We start from the raw sequence: 9,457 nt of genomic DNA on the forward strand, positions 1-9,457 counted from the left end.
ACTGAAGCCTTGGTGCATGCCCCATCCTTTCGACAAGACCAAGGATGACGACATGGGAAACCACCAGAGCCATCCGACAGGACCGATAGAAAAGGTGTGGCGTTGGCTGTGGTGGGGGCAGACACATAGGGGAGAAATAGACTATGCCCTTGGAGATGTCCTTGTGTGTTTGACAAAATTGTCAGTTGTTAGCACTTATGACCATCATTGGTATGCCAGAAGCCATGTAGAATTGGCATTTTTTTTAGTTTCCTATCTGGGGACGTGAAGCGCCCCCAACCCCCCGAGTCGCTCCCCAGGCGACTTCGGGGGCGCAACCGCGCCGCCGCCTAGAAGCCCTCCCTCCGGTGCTCCCTCTCCGCCGCTGCCGCCGGCATCTGCGCCGCGGTGGCGGCGGGCCCCCGCTGCCAAACGGCGCCGGGGGCGGCTCCTTCTCATGGTGGCGCTGGCGACCGCCGGACTCGGCTGGGGGCGGGGATGGCGGTTGGCCAGCGCGGGCATGCCGGGGCGGCGGCCCCGGGGACGCGGAGGCAGGGGAGTGCGGTGGCCAGCGGTTCCCGGCGTGGGGGCTACGGGATGGCCTCGTTTCGGGGGTCCGTGCTCTCCCAGATCCGGCCAGGACGGCGGCTTCCATGGCGGGTCTCCGCGCATGGCGGGCGGGCTGGAGCGTGGCTGCTCCGGCTGGCGTCTGCGGATCCGTGGTGGTGGCGGTGTGCCACGGATAGACGGGGGCGGCGCGGCGGCGTCGCTCGAGGTGGTGGAGAGATGTCCTGGTGATGGCGGTGTTGGCCCATGGATGGTAGGCGGGTGTTGGTTGGTGGCGGAGCGGCTCCGGAAAGTGGATCCTCAGTGTGGAAGCCAGGGCGGCGGCCCCGGAAAACCGTGCGGCAAGGTGGCGCGGTGGTTCGAGATCTTGGCGGCGTGTGGTTGCTGCCGGCTGATCTGTGGCTCGACGAGGGCGACATGCTACTTCCCTTTCCACGGTAATGGCCCAAGGTGACAACTTTGCTCCACACTTCCCAGTTTGCTATTCTTGGTAGACTTGATGAACATGGTCAGGAGAAATCCATGCGCTGCTGCGGCTGCGGGCAACGACGACGCCTGTGGGCGCCGTCTCCTCCCTGGAGGCGTTGTCATGGCCATGTCCATCCCCTGATCAAGCACCGGGGGGAACCCCAGGTTCGGTTCGCCGGGCCAGGCAGCGGCGGCGCCATGGCGTCGTCCTCTCCTTGGAGACGCTGCGTGGGTGCTTGGGGTGTCTTGCGTGGAGGAGTAGCTGGTGTGGGTTGCCTCGTTTGCCTCGGCGACGCGGCTTTAGGCGCCATGTTGTCACGTGTTGGTTGTTGCCGTGGGCATGGGCATCCAGGGCGCAATGTACTCCATCTTCGACGCCTCTTTTGAGATATCTTCCTCGAGTGGAGGGTGCGTTGATCTAGTTTGGTTTGAAGGTTGTACTCCGAAGTGTTGGATCCGGATGTGACGCGGCATGTGTGCTCTGTGTTCTACATCTTCGCCATTTATGGCTTGAGTTTGGGCAGGCCGAGTAGTGTGTCGGTGTTGTCATGGTGGATGGGGATGCTAACCTCTTGGTGTAGCATTGTGCCGAAAGGCGTTGTATCGGCCATCTTGGCCTCTTCTTCTATGAATATATGATACGCATGCTCGTGCGTATTCGAGAAAGAATTGGCATTTTTTTTAGCGCAAAATGTTAAGCTTGGCCTTTTCAAGTATTTAGCACTTTTAAGACCATCATTGGATTACCAGCTCCATAATTCAAAACGGTGCCCAGACAAAAAACTGAAATTTTCAAGCATCCAAGATGCTCATGTAGGCAAGATGCGTGCAAATTTTTGTGGTGTTTGGACATATGAGGAGCTCGTGCCAAGAAAAACAAAATCAGCTCTGGATAGTGTTCTGTTTCGTTTCTTAGACACCTGAATTTTTTAAATTTTTTTTTTGGCATGAGCTCCTTAATATCCAAACACCACGAAATTTTCCACGTACCTTGCACACATGAGCATATAGGATGCCTAATTTTTACCTCTCTTTTTTTTAGTTTATTGTTCCGCTCTCCAGCAGACATGTACCATTGTCCTTTTCATAAGTATTACCTCCGTTCAAAAAAGCTTGTCTTAAATTTATATGCATCGCAGGACATGTACCATTGTCCTTTTCACAAGTATTACCTCCGTCTCAAAAATCTTGTGTTAGATTTATCTCCATCTCTAAAAGCTTATCTTAGATTTATCTAGATACAAATGCATCTCCATCTCTAAAAGCTTTGCAGATGGAATCATTTGATAATTATTAAAATATTACGTACGAAAGACAGGGAGCGCATCACCGTTGCGTTTTACAGAGCAACGCAAAGAAACAAGCAGGCCACGAAAGAATTATGCAAAATCATCAAGGATGCAGCAATTGTATCTTGCACAGAAACCGCAAATGTGTCACAGGAAACTACGATGCTACAACAAAATAGGGGCACACCTACCGCAAGTTTGGGGAAAAATCCACAGAACACAAGACAACTAAGCCTTTGCAGCTTTCTTTGATTTCTTACTTACCTTTTTCTGCTTCTTGTATTCCTTGTACATGTTTATGGATGACAAAGCATGGTTCAACTCGGTCCTCAATCTCTCATTCTCGGAAATGCCTCTTAGTACCGCGAAATGACTTTGCAACTTCTCTCTCAGTTCATCTTCGCCCACCGTGCAATCTGCCTTCTCGAGCACATCTGGACTTAGAGCGACAAACTCCTTACTGCGTCGTTTCCTTTTGCACTTCAATGTCTGTGACACTTTGTGGGTTGGCTTTGATAATTCACGTCCCATCGACAAGTCTTTGTATGCTTCAAGAGGATTTGAGCTAGAAAGTTGAACTGGATTCTGGGTGGCGTTCAGATTTGCCATGCTCAAGATATTTGAAGCCATTCCACTAACAGTTTCATCATAATGCTTCTGCAGAAGGCTAAGCTCCCAAAGTACTGTCGCTAGTGCCCCACTCAGATAAGGATCTTTAGCCTCTGGGTCATATTTCTGAACAAAATGAAATAAATGATATGATAATAGTAAAATAAATACAAACTGTACATGATAAATAAAATACAGAAGAGGAGGCAAGGCATATACCGCAACTAAGCTAGACAGGGAACCGCCGCCAGCATCATTTTCCAACATGTTACGGCACTTGGTATTCTTCTGGAGAAGATGCTTCAGCGTGATCAAGGCTGAAACATGAGCCCAACATGTAAATCATTATACCAGCAAGACAAACAGAAAGCGGTGACACTTGACAACAAGTGCTTGTAAGAACTAGCCAGGAAGAAAAAATGAATGCCTTACAAATGCCTCTAATGCTCTACTAATGATTAACTCATCTTGTGATGCATATTTTGTACAGGTTCTAGGAAGCAACTAAGATGGGATCACCTGCAGCAAGTCCAACATGCTTACATAGGGGTTGTTTACTACTCCCTCCGTTTCAAATTATAAGATGTTCTAACTTCCCTCTGAATTGGATGTATGTAGACGCGTTTTAGTGTTTTTGTTCACTCATTTCAGCCCGTATATGTAGTCTATATTGAAATATCCAAAACATCTCTTTATAATTTGGAACGAAGGTAAGTAATTTATTAAGAGTTTGTTCCATGAATGCTGCTACACAATATTGCACTCGGCTGATGCATCACTGCATCCCTAAATGCTCCAAGCTCCTTAGGAATGGAGACCTGTTGGGATGCCCCGTGTTTTTCCCACAGCAGACCCCGCTTGTCAGTGTCAGGTTGGCGCGTCGGTCCCATAGGTCAGCTCACAACCGACGTCAGCGTGCTGGTCAAACCCCTTCTGCCTCATGTCAGTTGGCTGTAATTTGGGAGTCCCCGTGTCGATTCATGTCCTCCGTTGTGTTCGTGGAGAAGGGGAGGCGATCTTCGCCTGCTCCCTTTTCCTTCGGGCAAGGGTTTGGTAAAAAAAATTGGTGGCAGCCAGTGGCCGTCCTTCTTTGGAGCAGGCGTCGACCTTGTGCTGGCTGGTCCGTATCACTTGGGAATTTCTCATGGGGGCGAACAATATTTCTCTACCAATCTGAAGTGTGTATGGGCATGTGAAAGCATCAATCAGCGAATTGAGGTTTAAGGCTATATACCGGAGACATGAGTGGAGAAATGGATGAAGAGGGTTGGCCATTTGTTGGGCTTAACTGCAATTTCAAGAGGGGAAAGCTACAATTTTGGAGATAGAGATCGCAAATTCATTCCCATGCTTTCTTGACAGACACTCCAGAGTAAGTGATGGCATGCATCCTTCGCAGCCGTGGCTTCTTGGTAGACATCAGTCAAGAAGAGTATGTGAGATGGGCGGTTCACTCCCAGAGGTTGCCGGATTTCATAGTGACTGAGGGAATAGTCAAGGGCAGGCCTGGCGCAGTGGTCACTTGTGGCCTGGAGGCCCTGGGTTCGAACCAGCCTCCTTGCAGAATTATTATGCAAGGGTAAGGCTGTCTAGAAATTCCCTTCCTCAGACCCCACCTTGTGTGGGGGCTTTCAGCACTGGGCACGCCCTTTTGAAGGAAGGAATGGTACCCAGTGTTGGTATCAAACAAAATTGTCAGGTGATTTTGTTGGTGTTGTTCCTTTGAGATAACTATGCTGTGCGAGATATGGCGGTTCACGGTTTAAATTGTAGACCCATACAAAATTCTCGGTACAATGTACTAATTTCTTAATTGGTAGTTATGCAGTACTGTTTCCATGCAATTCTCTAAAAGATTACTGATGTCTGTTCATGAAAAAAGCAGTTCGGGCACTTGATGATCAAGGCAATATTTAGATTCTATGGTGTAATATGTAACACGGTAACAACAAAACCATAAGTTCTGTAATCAAGCTTGTGCCTTGCCAAGTGAACTGATATGTCCTTGAACAAGTTATTAATTTTTTATATTTATTTTATATAAGCTGCTTCAAAAATAAAGTGTGCCACTAAACAAACAAACTCTCAACGCCAATACCCAAACGGTGCAGCAAGGCGCGCCTTTCTTCTAGTTCTACTGCCAAAAACTCGAACCAAAATAATACTACTCCGTCCCAAAATAAGTGTCTTAACCTAGTACTCCCTCTGTCCGAAAAAGCTTGTCCCAAGCTTATCTTTCAAATGGATGTATCTAGCACTAATTTGGTGCTAGATACATTCATTTGTGGGACAAGTTTTTTCGGACAGAGGGAGTACAACTTTGTACTAAAGTTAGTACAAAGTTGAGACACTTATTTTGGGACAGAGGGAGTACTTGGCAGGCATTAGTAGCCAAAAATTAGATAGGAAAATGATAAACTAAAACCTGCTATTGCTTCTGCGGAGCCAAATGACAGAGCAAATGTTGCCAGACGTTTAATGAAAGCAGCTGCTCTTAGCATATCCTGCTGCTTGCCTTCCCACAGAAGTGTCTTCAGAGCGTCAGCCAAAACCTCACCACGATCTCTGCATGCAATGGATCAGGTCGTGTAAGTATGGACAGCTTAGCCATTACTATCTTTCTTCAATATAATAATACATAAATGCCCAAAGTTTATTAAATGTCAAAACAGTTTGAATAGCACATTATCGAGGAACAGAGGTAACAACTATATAGAAATAAAAAATACACAGGATATAAGAACAGCGCCATATACCCAGACTAATCCGTGTTCCCCATGAATAAATCAGTGACATGTGAAGTTATCTGGTGTTCAGGTACAAAGAACAAGAGAAGATATTTCCTCATTACAACCATTAACCATATGAAGAGGCCAAACCTGTCAGGTCGATACTCCAGTATAAGGTTATAAAACTGCACAAAGAAGTCCTGCAGGTCTACATTCAAAGCCTCAAGATTGCTCCTCCAGACTTTAAAAGCAACTATGCAGCATTGTAGGCGTTCTGACACAGAGAGTGTATTGTCCGGTGGAATTTCACCTTGATGGTCTGTATACCCAGAAAGCTTCTTAAGGCAAGCGATAAGTTCACTCATGAAATCCAAATCAATTAAATGTGAGAATTTTCCTAAGCCCTCCAAGCATGGAGCAAGTAAAGGGTGTGAGCCACCAGGGAAGACGCTAGTGGCCTTATACCTGGAAACGTTGACATGCCAATATCATCATCATCAAGAGTGTAACATTATGCTAAAAGAGGGAGAAAAATCAGAACTAAATAAACTCGGGCCATATAATACCAGATACATATCGTTTGTACTTATAAAACTCAGATACACAATGCACGGACCTTGAATTTGAAGTGTTCATGCTATGCTTCAAAATTCGAAAATAGGTCTCAAAAAGAGCTGCAAGTGTTTCCCTTTGTATCATTTTTTTCTCCTTTGGATCAAGAGTAAATGAAACAGCTCTAAGATCTGCATGAACCTACAAAAGGATATTCTTATAAGAATTCATAGCCATGCTACAAGTTGAGCAAGTTGATTTGTTTGAAACATCTGGTGTTACCTCTTGTCTGGCCTTAGAAAGCAATTCCTTTTTTATTTTTTTCTTCTCACTCGGTTTTGTGACATCCCGATTCTGATATCGTTTATTTTTCTTTGGTTTCATTTTTTCTTCCTTGCTCTCATCTTTTCCAAGGTCTTCATCAAACTTCAAAGACAAGCAGACCTAACAGAAAATGTGGTCACCATAAGCAAGGGGGTTCATTCTCAACCAAGAACACATATCAATTGCACGAGAATGCAGGAAGACGGACGCTATAACCATTCAATTCCATCACATACATACCTCAACGACATCAGGATGGAGCTGGCAATCATTGAGCTTCACACTAGCTGATATCAATCTTACTGCTTCAACAGTTGCCTCACCGCGATGTTTTCCTTCATTTCTAAATAGAGATCTTATTGCCTCAGAACATAGTTTCCTACAAGTTAGAGAGAAAAAGATGTAAGTTATGTCAGTGCAGTGATGTACTGCGTGGGCTGCTTTTATACTCCAATTTACTTGAACTACTTTAAATACAAATGCTTAGGTTTATTTGCACATGAACTGCTCAACTTACAAATAATTATGTTCAAACAAAAAGGCAGGAAAATAGGCAACCAATAAATCCTCATCAAATTAGTTGACATCATATAGTTTCCTCTATGCATTTCAGTTTTAAAGGAAAATATCAAGTTACAAATGAAATTTGTGTCACTGGAAGACCAAACTATTTTGCTCCCTGGGTTCCATGAGATAAGATTTTCTTGTATTGACTCGTAGCCCAAGGGGCATATATATAGTACATGAGGAAACACACAACATCCGGGTATCACCCTCATACACACGGATGCTACCCTCACTACCTCTAACACCATGGAGCAACGATTAAAACACCTTGATATAGGACTCCATTCCTAAGCAGCTCATGAATATCAGAAAAGTTGTCACCACCACCCTACATGTATAGGGCTCCAATCCTAGGCAGCTCATGAGTATCAGAAAAGTTGTCACCACCACCCTACAGGGTACCTCCCCAACTGCACTATACCCATGTACATAAATAAAGATGTATAAAACATGGATATAACTAATACTTGCTGTATAAAGTATAGCTATTTTAGGCCTTCTTTGGTTTACATGAATTTTAAAGGATAGGAATTTTGTAGGAAAAAACACTTTGGAGCCCTTTGGTTTGTAGGAATGGATTCCTATTACTATGTAGGATAGGAACCAATTCTTCACATTTCAAAGGACAAAAACATTAGCCTAGACTAAATGGAAAAACTCCTATCCTATGCATCAAATGACATGTCTTCCCATATAGGAATTGAGATACATGTCATCTCACTTCCTATGATTTTCCTATTCCTATGATATTCCTATCCTATGAACCAAAGGAGACCTTAGCGTTGTGCTACAATCTTGTGTACAACTGTCCATACCTACCATCTGATGAACATACGAAATAAAGTAAACAGAACGCAAGGTATCGATGAGGATGTTGGTCACATAATCAAAGCAGGGTGGATGAAGTGGCGGCAAGCAACTGGCATCCTCTTTGACAAGAAGGTCCCACAAAACCTAAAAGGAAAGTTCTATAGGACGGCGATCAGACCAGCAGTGCTATATGGAGCAGAGTGTTGGCCTACTAAGAGACAACACATCCAACAAATGAATGTCACTGAGATGCGCATGCTAAGGTGGATGTGTGGCCATACAATAAAGGACCGAATCAGGAACGAGGGAATACGCAATAAGGTAGGGATGGCACCAACTGAAAAGATTGTCAAACACCGAGTAAGGTGGTTTGGACACATCCAATGGAGGCCTGCAGAAACCAGTGAATAGCGGTATTCTAACAACAACAACAACAACAACAACAACAAAGCCTTTAGTCCCAAACAAGTTGGGGTAGGCTAGAGGTGAAACCCATAAGATCTCGCAACCAACTCATGGCTCTGGCACATGGATAGCAAGCTTCCACGCACCCCTGTCCATAGCTAGCTCTTTGTCGATACTCCAATCCTTCAGGTCTCTCTTAACGGACTCCTCCCATGTCAAATTCGGTCGACCCCGCCCTCTCTTGACATTCTACGCACGCTTTAGCCGTCCGCTATGCACTGGAGCTTCTGGAGGCCTGCGCTGAATATGCCCAAACCATCTCAGACGATGTTGGACAAGCTTCTCCTCAATTGGTGCTACCCCAACTCTATCTCGTATATCATCATTCCGGACTCGATCCTTCCTCGTGTGGCCACACATCCATCTCAACATACGCATCTCCGCCACACCTAATTGTTGAACATGTCGCCTTTTAGTCGGCCAACACTCCGCGCCATACAACATTGCGGGTCGAACCGCCGTCCTGTAGAACTTGCCTTTTAGCTTTTGTGGCACTCTCTTGTCACAGAGAATGCCAGAAGCTTGGCGCCACTTCATCCATCCGGCTTTGATTCGATGGTTCACATCTTCATCAATACCCCCATCCTCCTGCAACATTGACCCCAAAAACCGAAAGGTGTTCTTCCGAGGTACCACCTGGCCATCAAGGCTAACCTCCTCCTCCTCACACCTAGTAGTACTGAAACCGCACATCATGTACTCGGTTTTAGTTCTACTAAGCCTAAACCCTTTCGATTCCAAGGTTTGTCTCCATAACTCTAACTTCCCATTTACCCCCGTCCGACTATCGTCAACTAGCACCACATCATCCGCAAAGAGCATACACCATGGGATATCTCCTTGTATATCCCTTGTGACCTCATCCATCACCAATGCAAAAAGATAAGGGCTCAAAGCTGACCCCTGATGCAGTCCTATCTTAATCGGGAAGTCATCGGTGTCGACATCACTTGTTCGAACACTTGTCACAACATTATCGTACATGTCCTTGATGAGGGTAATGTACTTTGCTGGAACTTTGTGTTTCTCCAAGGCCCACCACATGACATTCCGCGGTATCTTATCATAGGCCTTCTCCAAGTCAATGAACACCATATG

General features: G+C 45.6%; 1 protein-coding gene across 1 annotated transcript in view; it reads right to left on the reverse strand.

Annotated features, from left to right (window-relative positions):
* Positions 1-2,320: 2,320 nt before the first annotated feature.
* Positions 2,321-9,457, reverse strand: part of LOC119307896 (nucleolar complex protein 3 homolog) — an 11,676-nt gene continuing 4,539 nt past the window's right edge. The window contains exons 6-12 of the mRNA XM_037583997.1: positions 6,758-6,896; positions 6,476-6,637; positions 6,258-6,394; positions 5,792-6,106; positions 5,338-5,477; positions 3,132-3,229; positions 2,321-3,038 (exon numbers count right to left, since the gene is read on the reverse strand). Coding sequence (XP_037439894.1) covers positions 2,532-3,038; positions 3,132-3,229; positions 5,338-5,477; positions 5,792-6,106; positions 6,258-6,394; positions 6,476-6,637; positions 6,758-6,896 — 1,498 coding nt within the window. The 3' untranslated portion in view covers positions 2,321-2,531. The remainder of the gene's footprint in view (positions 3,039-3,131; positions 3,230-5,337; positions 5,478-5,791; positions 6,107-6,257; positions 6,395-6,475; positions 6,638-6,757; positions 6,897-9,457) is intronic.

Source organism: Triticum dicoccoides, chromosome 5B (assembly GCF_002162155.2).
Source record: "Triticum dicoccoides isolate Atlit2015 ecotype Zavitan chromosome 5B, WEW_v2.0, whole genome shotgun sequence".
NCBI classification, from domain to species: Eukaryota; Viridiplantae; Streptophyta; class Magnoliopsida; order Poales; family Poaceae; genus Triticum; species Triticum dicoccoides.